The 16,046-nt window shown below is 48.2% G+C and overlaps 1 protein-coding gene across 20 annotated transcripts in view; it reads left to right on the forward strand.

Moving 5' to 3' along the window:
* phldb1b (pleckstrin homology-like domain, family B, member 1b) overlaps positions 1 to 16,046 on the forward strand; it is a 326,558-nt gene that overhangs the window by 67,955 nt on the left and 242,557 nt on the right. For all 20 annotated transcript variants that reach the window (XM_085967718.1, XM_085967708.1, XM_085967710.1 and 17 more), the window contains exon 3: positions 5,331 to 5,454. In XM_085967718.1, the coding sequence (XP_085823844.1) occupies positions 5,331 to 5,454 (124 nt within the window). The remainder of the gene's footprint in view (positions 1 to 5,330; positions 5,455 to 16,046) is intronic.

The following is a 16,046-nucleotide window of genomic DNA, read 5'->3' on the forward strand; positions in this document are numbered from 1 at the left end:
CTCTTAATCACTTTAGTGCGGTTGCTGCCAAATCATTTTGAATGTAATTGGATAACGTTAATCTTATTAGTGCAGCTCTTCCTTGTCTGCTACTCTTTTGGAGATAGCTTGTCCCACAGCTCCTCATTATGGGATGGAATATTTTCTCCGATCACATTGTTTACACTCTCACTAACACACGGTGGGGGGGTGCGGGGTGGGACGATTTTAACCCTACTCGCTCAACAGAAACCTGGCGGACGGGCGGTTAAAATCGCCCCGGCTCTTACCAGTCTGAAAGCCGCCATGATTGCAACATCTGCAATTTTAACCTGCTCTCCTGAGCAGGCGGCAAGGACACGCCCGCAGCCAACAGGGTCCTTCTTTACATCTGCATGTTGCGGCCCGATGACATCATTGAGACCCGAATGTAATTTTAACTCAGGCCCGAGCGGGGAATCCACCTGGAGTTAAAATCGGGGCCACACATTTCAACAGTTCCAGCAGCATGTCCCCACTTGCCTGGATGAGTGCAGCTCCAACATCACTCGAGAAGCTCGACACCATCCAGGACAAAGCAGCCCACTTGATTGGCACCCCATCCACCACCTTAAACATTCACTCCCTCCACCACTAGCGTACCGTGGCTGCAGTGTGCACCATCTACAAGAGGCACTGCAGCAACTCGCCAAGGCTTCTTCGGCAGCACCTCCCAAACCCGCAACCTCTTCCACCTAGAAGGACAAGGGCAGCAGGCGCATGGGAACACCACCACCCCCAAGTTCCCCTCCAAGTCACACACCATCCTGACTTGGAAATATATCGCCGATCCTTCATCGTCGCTGGGTCAAAATCCTGGCACTCCCTCCCTAACAGCACTGTGGGAGCACCTTCACCACACGGACTGCAGCGGTTCAAGAAGGCGTCTCACCTCCACCTTCTCAAGGGGCAATTAGGGATGGGCAATAAATGCTGGCCTTGCCAGCGACGCCCACATCCCATAAATGAATTTTTAAAAAGTACTGCAATGTTTTAGAGCTCTATGTATAGTTGGTCACAAACCTTTGGAAAGAAAGAACTTGCATCTCTATAGCGCCTTTCACAGCCTCAGGATGGCCCAAGGTGCTTTACAGCCAATGAAGCACTTTATGAAGTGTAGGCAATGTTGTAATCATAGAAATTTACAGCACAGAAGGAGGCCATTCGGCCCATCCTGTCTGTGCTGACCGACAAAGAGCTCTCCAGCCTAATCCCACTTTCCAGCTCTTGGTCCGTAGCCCTGTAGGTTACGGCTCTTCAAGTGCCTATCCAAGTACTTTTTAAATGTGATGAGGATTTCTGCCTCTACCACCCTTTCGGGCAGTGAGTTCCAGACCCCCACCACCCTCTGGGTGAAAAAAGTTCTCCTGAAATCCCCTCTAAACTTCCAACCAATTACTTTAAATCTATGCCCCCTGGTTATTGACCCCTCTGCTCAGGGAAACAGATCCTTCCTATCCACTCTATCTCGGCCCCTCATACATTTATACACCTCAATTAGGTCTCCCCTCAGCCTCCTCTGTTCCAAAGAAAACAACCTCAGCCTGTCCAATCTTTCCTCATAGCTAAAATTCCCCAGCCCAGGCAACATCCTCGTAAATCTCCTCTGCACCCTCTCTGGTGTAAGAACAACAAATTTAAGAACTATTTTAAAGGAAAAGATTGAAAAAAAAATATATGCACACACACACGCACATATATACTTGCACACACACATTTACACACACACCATACATGCATATATACATGCACACACACATTTATACACACACCACACATGCATATATACATGCACACGCACATTTACACACACACCACACATACATATATACATGCACACACACATTTACACACACACCACACATGCATATATACATGCACACGCACATTTACACACACGCACCACACATGCATATATATATGCACTCATGCACAGGCGCACGCACGCGGTATGGCAGAATCAGTCGGTGTGTTCAGGAGCGACAGTAGAAAATCACAGGGATAAACCAGACAGTGAGATGTTCCCTTGTTCATCCCTGCTGCAAGTGCACCGATTCCTAGACAAGTCAGACTGGAGACTCTCGGGGCTGACACAGTGCAATCCCTGTGGTTTAAAAAAAACTAACAAGTCAAGGAATGAAGTGGAGCAGTCTGCCACAAGTGGAAAGGTGGATTATGTGTTGACCTCCGAGAGAATCCAGCTTCCCTGACACCAGGAGATGATACCGTGACACGAGTTAATTAATTGGAGCAGAGTGGAACAGCAATTCCCCGGGATCGTGCCCCGGGGTGAGCAGTCGGAATTCAAGGGACTTGAAACTACCATGGCAACACGGGCTTGCAGATCTTATCCAGATGCTCGTTCACCAGCAACAAATGTTGTTATAGAAGCTGAAGGATTCTTGCTACAGGTGTCAGCCGTGGCTCAGTGGGCAGCACTCTCGCCTCTGAGTCAGAAGGTTGTGGGTTCAAGTCCCCACTCCAGGGACTTGAGCACCTAATCTAGGCTGACACTCCCAGTGCTGTACTGAGGGAGCGCTGCATTGTTGGAGGTGCCGTCTTTTAAATGAGACATTAAACCGAGGCCTCGTCTACCCTCTCAGGCAGCCTTAAACGATCACTGGGCACTGTTCGAAGAAAAGCAGGGGAGTTGCCCCCCGGTGTTCTGGCCAATATTTATCCCTTGATCAAAATTACTACTACAGGGAACACCACCACCTCCAAGTTCCCCTCCAAGTCACACGCCATCCTGATTGGGAAATATATCGGCCGTTCCTTCATCATCGCTGGGTCAAAATCCTGGAACTCCCTCCCTAACAGCACTGTGGGAATACCTTCACCACACGGACTGCAGCGGTTCAAGAAGGCGGCTCACCACCACCTTCTCAAGGACAATCAGGGATGGGCAATAAATGCCGGCCTTGCCAGCGACGCCCACATCCTGGGAATGAATTTTAAAAAGTAGTTATGGTTATGTATCTCATTGCTGTTTTGTGGGAGCTTGCTGTGCACAAATTGGCTGCTGTGTTTCCTACATTACAACAGCGACTACACTTCAGAAAGTCCTTCGTTGGCTGTAAAGCGCCTTGGGACATCCTGAGGTCCTGAAAGGCGCTATAGAAATGCAAGTCTGTTACTTTCCTTTACAATAAACAGCATCAGAATCAAATCCCACTCCACGTTTAGTTCTGACATGCTTGAGGAGGATCTTAATTCAGCTGATGGCTAAGTTGGCAAGTTCACCTCCCAGTGTTGAATTAAGCCAATCATAAGTAAGTGCAATCGCCAGTGTGGTGGGGCAAAGATGTCTGAGAAATTGTGAGTTCCGGGGGGGTGTGGGGGCGATTTAGGACTGGAGGAGGTAACAGAGATAGGAAGCGGCAAGGCCAAGAGGGCATTTAAACTCAGTGAGTGAGAATTTCCAATTGGAGGCGATGGGCTGGATTTTCATTGAGGAGGCGGGTAGGAGGTGGGACTACAACTTTCGAGGTTGTAGTCCCGCCTCCATCGAGTTCTAGCCAACCCACGCGATTTAGACTTCATTGACCTTGTTGAGCTCACCCAGCGGACTCAGCAGGCCAATTAAGGGCCACCCGGCAACAGGTGACGTCACAGATTGAAATTTCATCTGTCAAGAGCTTTTGACAGATGAAATATCAGCGTTTCACAGCTGTTTGAAGCTGTCAAACACTGACAATCTGTACGCCAAGTTAATTCCTTCCTCTCAGGATGATTTAGAGATCTTCCCGGAACAGAAAGCTGAATGCTGCAATTTTTGACAGATCGCGGCCATTTTGCTTTCTGTGCTGGTGAGATGAGGGACTCCCGAGACCTGAAGGAAGGAAGGCTGTAAAGGTAAGTAAAACTTCTTTAAACACTTCAAACACACCAAACACACTTACCTCTGCACTCATGCACCCATCACTCACCTGAACACCGGACATCTCGACCCCTCCAAGCCCTTCAGCCCGCCGGCCCACCTCGCTAACTTGGCGTGGTTTGGAGCCGTCGGGAATCCCACAATTCAGGGATAAAAATAGGGATTAGGCTAAAAACTGCCTGTTAACTACCTGTTAACTGGCAGTTAATTGGCACTAATCCCCTTCCCGGCTCAATGAAAATCCTGCCCGTTGAGGGGGGACCAGGAGCCAATATGTCAGCAAAGACAGGGTGATGTGTGAGTAGAACCTGGTGCGGGATAGGATACTGTCAGTCGAGTTTGAAATGAGCTGATGTTGACAGAGGGTGGAGGTGTATTGCGATGACCTTGCCTGGGGGGGGTGGGGGGGTGACAAAGGCATGGATGAGGGTTTCAGCGGAAGAGTGGTTGAGGCAGGGATGACGTAGAGGACATTTCAGAGGTGGAAGTAGGACGGTCTTTGTGATGGAGGGAAGTTCCGTTTGGGGTTGAATAGAATGCTGAGGTTGCAAATAGTCTGATGTAGCGTGAGGGGAATGTAGTCTTGAGGGACTCCCGAGACTGCCATCGTTACCGATAAGTCAGAGTGGAACCAAGTGAGGGCAGTCCCAATGAGCTGGACAACAAAGAAGAGGGGTTGAAGGAGGATGGTGTGGTGGACTGTATCAGAGGCTGCAGATATGTTGAGAAGGGTGAGTGGAGATAATGTACCACTCTCACAGTCACAGAGAATGTTGTTCATGACTTTGATAATTCTGAGTCGTATTCTAGCTCCTAAGTATAGTTAGAATGCTTGCTGCCCTCCTGCAGTGAAAACTTTCATTATACAAACCAAATTGAGCCAAAGCCAAACGGTGTTATCGCTCTTCGCACTGTTTTTAAACTCATCGAGTCCATTGTTTGTTAAATAGCCCTGTGTTATTGAGTAGAACGGGCCTATATTCTTGTTTAGAAGAAATGAGAGGTGATCTCATTGAAACAAATAAGATTCTGAGGGGGATTGACAGGGCAGATGCAGGGAGGATGTTTCCCCTGGCTGGAGAGTCTAGAACCAGGGGTCACAGTCTCAGAATAAGGGGTCGGCCATTTAGGACTGAGATGAGGAGAAATTCCTTCACTCAGAGGGTGGTGAATCTTTGGAATTCTCTACCCCAGAGGGCTGTGGCGGCTCAGTCATTGAGTATATTCAAGACAGAGATTGATTTTTGGACTCTAAGGGAATCAAGGGATATGGGGATAGTTCAGGAAAGTGGAGATGAGGTAGAAGATCAGCCATGATCTCATTGAATGGCGGAGCAGGCTCGAGGGGCCGAATGGCTGACTCCTGCTCCTATTCTTATGTTATCCTAAGCCATTTGGTGAACAATTCGTGACACTCTTCTTTTTTTGACAGAACACTCCTCTGGACCTGATTGATACGGGGAAGGGGTTGAAATTACAGACGGACAGGCCTCACCTGGTGAGCCTCGGGAGTGGGCGTCTCAGCATCGCCATCACGTTGCTGCCACTTGAAGAAGGTGAGAGGTCGTTTGCTTGTCAAGGATTGACCACCAACGCCTGTACCTACTTGGGGGGTGTAGACTGCATTGCTTTCAAATTTTCAAAGTATGTCAGCCATGGCTCAGTGGGCAGCACTCTCGCCTCTGAGTCAGAAGGTTGTGGGTTCACAGTCCCACTCCAGGGACTTGAGCACAAAAAATCTAGGCTGACACTCCCAGTGCAGTGCTGAGGGAGTGCTGCACTGTCGGAGGTGCCGTCTTTTGGATGAGACGTTAAACCGAGGCCCCGTCTGCTCTCTCAGGTGGATGTAAAAGATCCCATGGACACTATTTCGAAGAAGAGCAGGGGGGTTCTCCAATATTTATCCCTCAACCAACATCACTAAAAACAGATTATCCGGTCATTATCACATTGCTGTTTGTGGGAGCTTTTTGTTGTTATTCATTCACGGGATGTGGCCGTTGCTGGCAAGGCCAGCATTTATTGCCCATCCCTAATTGCCCTCGAGAAGGTGGTGGTGAGCTGCCTTCTTGACAACTGAGTGGCTTGTTAGGCCATTTCAGAGGGCAGTTAAGAGTCAACCACATCATTGCTGTGGGTCTGGAGTCACATTGTAGGCCAGACCGGGTAAGGACGGCAGATTTCCTTCTCTAAAGGACATTAGTGAACCAGATGGGTTTTTACGACAATCCGGTAGTTCACTGATCATTTTTTATTCCAGATTTATTTAATTGATTGAATTTAAATTCCCCAGCTGTTGGGGTGGGATTTGAACTCACGTCTCTGGATCGTTAGTCAAGACCTCTGGATTATTAGTCCAGTAACATATCCACTATGCTACTGCTCCCGTAGCTTGCTGTGAACAAATTGGCTGCCGCGTTTCCTACATTACAACAGTGACTGCACTTGGTACATAATTCATTGGCTGTAAAGCGCTTTGGGACATCCTGAGGTCGTGAAAGGCGCTATAGAAATGCAAGTCTTTCTTTTATCTTCAAATCTCTCTGTCATCTGCAGCCTCTCTTCCTTGACTTACATCCCAGTTCACACTCCTCGCTCTTCCTGTTGTGTGTCCCCCCTTACCTCCGCTCCACCATTGCTTGCAAACCCTTCTGCCGTCTGGGCTATGCATCCTCGGATGCTCTCGCTGCAACCCTCCACCTTGCTCCATCTCTCTCCCAGATCCTCAACCAAACCTTCCAACCTAGATTTTGCCTTGGTCCTCCTGTTTTTCACCCTTTTAAGCGTGGAAAGTCTGGGAGACAGTTCTGGATCTGGGTGCGGGCGGAAAACTGAAAGCCTTCCATTTGTGCTTGGGCGGTTTCCTTCCATCATCCTGGAAAGGGTAGCGGTGATTCTGTTTCTCAATGACAACAACAACTTGTATTTATACAGCGCCTTTAGCGTAGTAAAATGTCCCAGGGCGCTTCACAGGAGTGTAAGCAAACAAAATTTGACAGCGAACCACATAAAGAGATACTAGGATAGGTGACTAAAAGCTCGGTCTAAGAGATAGGTTTTAAGAACATAAGAGATAGGAGCAGGAGTCGGCCATTCGGCCCCTCGAGCCTGCTCTGCCATTCAATAAGATCACGGCTGATCTTCTACCTCATCTCCACTTTCCTGCACTATCCCCATATCCCTTGATTCCCTTAATATCCAAAAATCTATCGATCTCGGTCTTGAATATACTCAATGACTGAGCCTCCACAGCCCTCTGGGGTGGAGAATTCCAAAGATTCACCACCCTCTGAGTGAAGACATTTCTCCTCAGCTCAGTCCTAAATGGCCGACCCCCTATTCTGAGACTGTGACCCCTGGTTCTAGACTCCCCAGTCAGGGGAAACATCCTCCCTGCATCTACCCTGTCAAGCCCTGTAAGAATTTTGTATGTTTCAATGAGATCACCTCTCATTCTTCTAAACTTTAGAAAATATAGGCCTAGTCTACTCAATCTGTCCTCATAGGACAATCCCCCCATCCCAGGAACCAGTCTGGTGAACCTTCATTGCACTCCCTCTATGGCAAGTATATCCTTAAGGAGGAAAGAGAGGTAGAGAGGCGGCGAGGTTTAGGATGGGAATTCCAGAGCTTAGGGCCCAGGCAGCTGAAGGCACGGCCACCAATGGTGGAGCAATGGAAATCAGGGATGCTTAGGAGGTGAGAAATGGAGGAGCGCAGAGATCTTGGAGGGTTGTAGGGCTGGAGGAGGTTACAGAGATAGGGAGGGGCGAGGCCTAATTGATCACCTCTGCTTTTTCACAACGATCCAATGTTGAGAAAAACCATCACCCTTCTGGCATGTCCTGGGCCATGAATGCACGCTGCATGTTGGAAAATATTCCGCAATTCTAAACACTCGAGGAAGAAAAATACGAAAGGGTGCTGCAAGGGGATTGGATTGCAGTGAGCCCAATGAACTCTTTCCGTGCTGAAACATCTGTATTCTATGGGTAGCTCGGGCGACCACTCCTGGGATCAAATAACATGTTTATACCCCTCAGACTTTGCTGACTACTCATGATTGACTCTGAATCCACTGGTTGGATTGCTGCATTATAATTCTGCTTGGATACTCCACTCTTCTCCAAGAGACTCCTCTTGCCATGAAGGGAGTGCAGCGAAGATTCATCAGACTGATACCTGGGATGGCAGGAATGACGTATGAGGAGAGATTGGGTCGATTAGGCTTATATTCGCTAGAGTTTAGAAGAATGAGAGGGGATCTCATTGAAACTTATAAAATTCTAACAGGACTAGACAGACTAGATGCAGGAAGGATGTTCCCGATGGTCGGGGAGTCCAGAACCAGGGGTCACAGTCTAAGCCATTTAGGACTGAGATGAGGAGGAATTTCTTCACCCAGAGAGTGGTGAACCTGTGGAATTCTCTGCCACACAGGGCAGTTGAGGCCAATTCATTAAATATATTCAAGAAGGAGTTAGATATATTTCTTAAGGCTAAAGGGATCAAGGGATATGGGGAGAAAGCAGGGACAGGGTACTGAGTTTGGATGATCAGCCATGATCTCATTAAATGGCGGAACAGGCTCGAGGGGCCGAATGGCATACTCCTGCTCCTATCTTCTATGTTTCTATGAACTGTTCGGAATTCCGGATACATTGTGAAAAGGCGGTGGGGGGTGGGCAGGGGGGGATGGTGGTGGAGGAAATCCCTCTAAATCTTTAATGTCAAAGTAAAAAGAAAAGAGAAAAAAGAAACCAAAAATATATTCTCTGCCAGTGGATCTCTGAATAAACTGGAAATTGCACATCTGTACTTTGTGGATTTACAAAAGGTAAATCGTGCTTGACTAATCTACTGGAATTTTTTGAGGATGTAACTAGTAAAATAAATAAGAGAGAACCAGTGGATGTGGTGTATTTGGACTTTCAGAAGGCTTTCGATAAGGTCCCACATAAGAGATTATGTTAGATCCGTGATTCTGAGAGTATGCTGTTTTTCAATAACCACACGGATGCTGTAACTTAACAATAACAGGTATTTACTGGAGGAGGGTAGTCTCAAGACTGGGGGTACAGAGGCATGCGCAAGGCTTATATACAGGTGTGGTCACTGCCGGTACTACAGTATACAGGAGCTGTAAAAGTAGTTCTGTCTTAAAGGTACATACACTACAATTCCTCCCCTTTTAGATTAGTAGTACCCCTAATATTCAAATAACAACACTTTAACATGTACATTAAACAACAATAGTCCATTTATAGATTCAGTCTTTGGGGTGGCTTCCTGACCCTTTCGGGATAGCACCTTTCCTGAGGTTCTTGTTCTTGCTGCAGAGGCGATTCTGACCCCTTTTCATCGGGTAGTTCATCGGGTTCCACTGCTACTGGTTCTGAGGTAGATGCTACCGGTATGTCGGGTTCATCCCCAGGTACTCGAGACATGGGGTTGACGCGTTCCTGTGACACTAAGATCTGATCGACGTGGCGTCTCACAATGCTCTCCCCGACATCCACTGTGTACATTAATGGCCCCTGCCTTGTGCATATCGTTCCGGGTTGCCATTTCTCTGTTCGATAGTCACGGGCCAAGACTGGTTGTCCTACATTGAAGCTCCTTGTCGGCTTCTCATTGATGTGCTGGAATTGTTTGTCCTCAACATTTCTTCGCACATTTGGTCTGAGCAAGTCCAGACGAGATCTCAACCTTCAGTTAAAGAACATCATGGCCGGGGTCTGGTTGGTAACTGCATGTGTCGCGTTGCGGTAGGCTAATAAGAAATTGTCCATCTTATGCTGTAGTGGAATTTCATCGTCGCACATGGCCTTTATCGCCTTCTTAAAGGTTTGTACGAACCTCTCAGCCAATCCATTTGTGGCTGGATGATACGGGGCGGATGTGTAATGCCTTACCCCATTCCTTCTCATACATTTTTGAAACTCTTCAGACACAAACTGTGGTCCATTATCAGAGCAAATCTGCTCTGGCAAACCGTTTCTGGCAAATATGGTCCGTAGGACTGCAATCGTTTTCTCTGTAGTGGTTGAGGACATTTTTATCACCTCAGGCCACTTCGAATGAGCATCCACTGCTATTAAGAACATTGAGTCCATGAATGGACCAGCGAAATCAATATGCACCTGTTGCCATGGAGAGGAGGGCCACTCCCATGGGTGTAGAGGGGCATGTGGTGGTGCATTTTGGACCTTCTGGCATCCTAAGCAGCTCTTAGTTAGGTCTTCGATTTGTTGATCGATTCCCGGCCACCACACATAAGCCCTAGCAAGGCTTTTCATTTTCACTCCCCCCAGATGACCTTCATGTAGCTCATTTAGCACTCTCTCCCTTAACTTGGGTGGAATCACCACTCTGGATCCACACATCACTGTCCCCTGGCATACTGACAGCTGTTTTCTTCTGGATGAGAATGCTGGCAACAGTGAGTCGCCATGTGTTGGCCATCCCCTCACCGTCAAATCATATACCCGAGACAGCGTCGGATCATTGCGGGTCTCCTTCTCTATATCCGCGTTCGTTACTGGCAATCGTTCAATTATTGACGAATAAAATATCTCGATAGGGTCCACTGCTGGTGCTTCCTCCACAGTAGGCAGTGGCAGGCGCGATAGCCCATCAGCGTTCCCATGCTGTTTCGTGCCTTTATATTCTATTTCATATTGATTCATCCCTAGAAACAGGGACCATCTTTGTAACCGTTGTGCAGTCATCACTGGAACGCCCTTCTTAGGATTAAAGATGGAGACAAGTGGTTGGTGGTCAGTCAGCAAGGTGAACTTCTGCCCATGCAGATAGTGGTTGAATTTTTTTACTCCCCATACTAGGCTGAGGGCCTCCCTGTCAATCTGGGCGTAGTTGCGCTCGGCTGAGGTTAGTGACCGAGACGCAAAGGCTACTGGCCTCTCCAACCCATCTGGGAATTTGTGCGACAGCACCGCTCCAATACCATAGGGTGATGCATCACATGCCAAACGAATTGGTAGTGCTGGGTTGAAATGGGCCAACACCTCTTTTGATGTGATCAATTCTTTACACTTCTGGAAAGCTCGTCTACGTTCGTCATTCCACTTCCATGGTACCCCTGTTTGCAGTAGGGTGTTCAGTGGGTGTAACACCGTGGACAAATTTGGTAAGAACTTGTGGTAGTAGTTTACCAGCCCTAGGAACGACCTCAGTTGTGACACATTTTCCGGTGCTGGAGCCATGACTACTGCCTCAATCTTTTCAGGGGACTTATGTAACCCCTCTTCATCGATGACGTGGCCACAATACGAGATCTGTTTCTGGAAAAACTCGCACTTGTGACGATTAGCTCGTAGCCCATACTCCTTTAATCTGGTGAGCACCTTCTCCAAGTTGGCGAGGTGATCACTGTCATTTTCGCCCGTGACCAAGATGTCATCCAAATAACACTGGGTCCCTGGAATCCCTTGCAGGACTTGATCCATTGCCCTTTGCCAGATAGCCGGAGCCGAGGCTACCCCGAACACCAGCCGGTTGTATTGATAGAGACCTTTATGAGTGTTAATCGTAAGGTATTGTTTCGAAGCTTCTTCTACCTCCATTTGCAAGTACGCCCGGGCTAGATCAATTTTGGTGAAGCATTTACCTCCAGATAGCGAGGCGAAAATATCCTCAATTCGTGGAAGCGGATATTGTACCGTGTGAAGGACTGGGTTCACTGTCACCTTAAAATCCCCACAGATGCGGACCTTCTTTGGTTCCCCAGGCGTATTACTCAACGACCTCTTCATTACAGGAACGATGGGTGTAGCCCACTCACTCCAGTCGACTTTGGACAGTACTCCTGAACGTTCGAACCCTTCCAGCTCTGCTTCGACAGCTGGTCTGATCGCATAAGGCACTGGTCTGGCCTTAAGAAACTTTGGGCTTGCATTTTCCTCTATTTTAATCGTTGCTGTTATGCCTTTTAGTGTTCCTAGTCTCTCCTGGAACACTTCTTTTGCGTCAGTTAGCATTTTTGACAGTCGTCCAGGTGTGACGTCGTCATCCTTTTTGGCCTCAACCTTCAGTGCCTGTATGGAATGCCAATCTAATTGTATCTTCCGGATCCATTCACGTCCTAGCAGTGGTGGTCCTCCATCTGGCAATACATATATATCCATTTTAGGTATTTCCTGGCCTTTATATATCACTTTCACCCTTATTTTTCCTTTGGGGTAGACTTTTTGCCCAGTATACGTCTTCAAGACAATCTCTGTAGCTTTCAAGGGTATATGTGAAAATAGCCGCTTGTAGTCCCTTTGGTTTATGACTGTTAGGGCTGATCCTGTGTCCAATTCCATTTTCACTTGGACTCCGTCTATCTTGAGTGTAACCCAGATAGTCTGGTGATCCTCCATTTTGGTTACCTTATGTAGTTCCAGACAACCCAGCTCCTTGCTTCCGGAGTCTGTGTCACTTTTCTGTTCGTCTGAACCACTGTCCATCACCTGGTGTACCTTTTTGTACTTCTCCTGTGGAGATTTTTTACTGTTGGTTTTCTTCCCAGACCTGCAGACTCTTGCTATGTGTCCTGCTTTTCCACACTGTCTGCACACTTGGTCCTTGAACCAACAATCCTTCTGGTCGTGTGTTGTTCTGCCGCAGCGATAGCACTTCCCTGTTCCATAGGACATTTCATTGGTGCCATATTCTTGCGGTCTCCATTGTATCTCTGCAGCGCCCCTTGCTGCTGCTTCGTGTGATACTGCCATACTGAAAGCCTTGTCCAGCGTAAGATCCTTTTCTGATAGAAGCCGTTTCTGGGTTCCTTCACTTTGTAGCCCACACACAAACTTGTCCCTTAACGTATCTGCTAGTCCCGCTCCAAACTGGCAGTGTTTCGATAGCTTGCGCAGTTCCGTTAGGTACTCAGCATTGCTTTCGTCTTTGTGTTGGTTCCTTTTATGGAACTTAAATCGTTCTGCTATCAGCAGCGGTGTGGGGTTTAAGTGGTCCTGTAGGATTTCTACTATGCTTTCGAAATTCTTGTTCACCAGCTTCTCTGGGGTTATTAGATTTCACAGTAACCCATAAGTTTTTGCACCCATGGAATTTAACAAACCCAGTGCTTTACTAGCATCTGGCATTTCATTCGTCCTGCAGTACACCTCAACACGTTCCACATATGTCACCCAATCTTCGACTTCATTGTCGAACGTAGAGATACTGCCACTCTTCGGCATCCCTGGGTGTGATTTAACTGTCAAAAATGGCATCTCCCACGCTTCCCCTTCTTCTCCGCTGGCACAAAATGGCATCTCCCGCGCTTTCCTTCCTTCCCGCGCTCGCCCTTCTTCTCCGCTGCGGCTTCAGAAAATGGCGTCTCCCGCGCTCGTCCTTCTTCTCCGCGGCTCAATAGCGTCTCCAGCGCTCTCTCCCTTCTTCTCCCCGCGGACACTGTTCAGCCCTTGAGCCCTGGCTGTGCTCTGCGCATTCTTTTTTTTTTCTCGACGCCGCTCGGTCCTGAACCCGGCTGTTGCTTTACCCTCTCTCGACGCCGCTCGGTTTTCAACCCGCGGCTGTGCCCTGTGCGCTTCACCCTCTGTCTTACCCCGTCGACGCTGCTCGGCTTTCCGCCGTCGGTCGGTTCCAGCCGCCGCTGTCCGGGAAGGGTCTGCGCTGGACCTGTCGTCAGTCTCTTGCTGATCGTCGTGGCTGGGGAACCAAGCCCGACTCTCCACAGCCTCCCCTGCGATGTTCACTCTCTGCTGGACGACTGGGCGGTTGCTCGTGGTCGACGCCCGTGTTCCTGGCCTTGACTTTTTTTTTACACCGCCCTCCCGGAGCGAATCCTCGAAGGGAAATGCAGAGTTGCAGGTAGATTCGAATCGACACTCGTCGCCACTGTTAGATCCGTGATTCTGAGAGTATGCTGTTTTTCAATAACTACACGGATGCTGTAACTTAACAATAACAGGTAATTACTGGAGGAGGGTAGTCTCAAGACTGGGGGTACAGAGGCATGCGCAAGGCTTATATACAGGTGTGGTCACTGCCAGTACTACAGTATACAGGAGCTGTAAAAGTAGTTCTGTCTTAAAGGCACATACACTACAGATTAGCGCGTAAAGTTAAGGCACATGGGATTGGGGGCAAGGTATTGACTTGGATAGAGAACTGGTTGGCGGATAGAAAAAGTTGGAATAAACGGGACTTTTTCCGAGTGGCAGGCAGTGACTAGTGGGGTACCGTAGGGATCGGTCCTTGGACCCCAGCTATTCACAATATATATTAATGATCTAGACAAGCGAACTAGATGTAATATCTCCAAATTTGCAGACGACACAAAGCTGGGTGGGCATGTGTGTTGTGAGGAGGATGCCGAGAAACTACAGGACGATTTGGACAGGTTGGGTGATTGGGCAGAAGCATGGCAGATGCAATATAACGTGGATAAATGTGAGGTTATCCACTTTGGTGGCAAAAACAGGAAGGCAGATTATTATGTGAATGGCAATAGATTGGGAGAAGGGGAAGTGCAACGAGACCTGGGTGTCCTTGTGCACCAGTCGCTGAAGGTAAGCATGCAGGTGCAGCAGGCGGTTAAGAAGGCAAATGGTATGTTGGCCTTCATAGCGAGAGGGTTTGAGTACAGGAACAAGGATGTCTTGCTGCAGTTGTACAGGGCCTTGGTGAGACCACACCTTGAGTATTGTGTGCAGTTTTGGTCGCCTTATCTGAGGAAGGATGTTCTTGCCATGGAAGGAGTTCAGCGAAGATTCACCAGGCTGATACCTGGGATGGCAGGAATGACATATGAGGAGAGATTGGGACTATTGTACTCGCTGGAGTTTAGAAGAATGAGAGGGGATCTCATTGAAACTTATAAAATTCTGACAGGACTGGACAGACTAGATGCAGGAAGGATGTTCCCGATGGTCGGAAAGTCCAGAACCAGGGGTCACAGTCTAAGGATAAGGGGTAGGCCATTTAGGACAGAAATGAGGAGGAATTTCTTCACCCAGAGAGTGGTGAAACTGTGGAATTCTCTACCACAGAAGGCAGTAGAGGCCAATACATTAAATATATTCAAGAAGGAGCTGGATATATTTCTTAAGGCTAAAGGGATCAAGGGGTATGGGGAGAAAGCAGGGACAGGGTACTGAATTTGGATGATCAGCCATGATCGTATTGAATGGCAGAGCAGGCTCGAGGGGCCGAATGGCCTACTCCTGCTCCTATCTTCTATGTTTCTATGTTTCTATGTGGCACAGAGACCTGCTCGTGACCTTTGCTAAAAAATAGTTTTCTAAACAAAAGAACAAACAAGTGCTTTGACGCGATGTTATGTTAACGGATTCATTTGGCGTTTTGAGAAGATTTACAGGCATCTTGCAGGGCATCCTACCGTCCAAATGGGCTTGACCTGAAGGCCCCCCTTTGCTCTTGGGCAATTGGATTTATGCTGGAACTGGGGGATTAAGCATCAGATTAAATTTCCCTGGAAGGGCTGCGCGGAGACAGATAACACGTTGCCTGTGCACAGCTATCAGGCCCAGTCTCCGGGCACCAGATCAGACCAGGCTCTGAGCTTGCTCTGCGGAAAGGTCAGCCTGGCTTCACGTCGAGCGCCATACGTGACGACTCAGAGCTGCACCATAACTAAGTGGCTGCCTCTTTGTTTTCTCTCTTGCTAGTGAAGATTGGAGGTCAGTACCTGTTGGAAATCTTCTAATGCCGTGTCTTTAGAGCTTCGAGGCTGGCTGCCGCCCCACGTTTGCTCCGAGTTAGCAGCCGATTCCCAGAAGGCCTGGCCTGTAACTCCGGCGGAATTGTGTATTTTGTTTGCCCCTTAGGCTGCTAAAAGAAACTGTGCCAAGTTCATGTGGAAGTTTACGCTAGCTGGCCAACTTTGTCTCCTGGTTTGCTCAGTGATTTTCCTCACCAGTCGTCCTGTTTCCTCCGTGGTTTGGTGGCTTTCTGGGTGAGACATTAAACCGAGATCCCGTCTGCTCTCTCGGGTGGCTGTAAAAGATCCCACGGCCACTGTTGGAAGAAGATCAGGGGGACTTCTCCCCGGTATCCTGGTCAATATTTATCTCACAACCAACACCTAAAAACAGATTATCTGGTCATTATCTCATTGCTCTTTGTGGGATCTTGCTGTGCACAAATTGGCTGC

Source organism: Somniosus microcephalus, chromosome 26, assembly GCF_052327205.1.
Source record: "Somniosus microcephalus isolate GS21.2 chromosome 26, FLI_Smic_1.0, whole genome shotgun sequence".
NCBI lineage: Eukaryota > Metazoa > Chordata > Chondrichthyes > Squaliformes > Somniosidae > Somniosus > Somniosus microcephalus.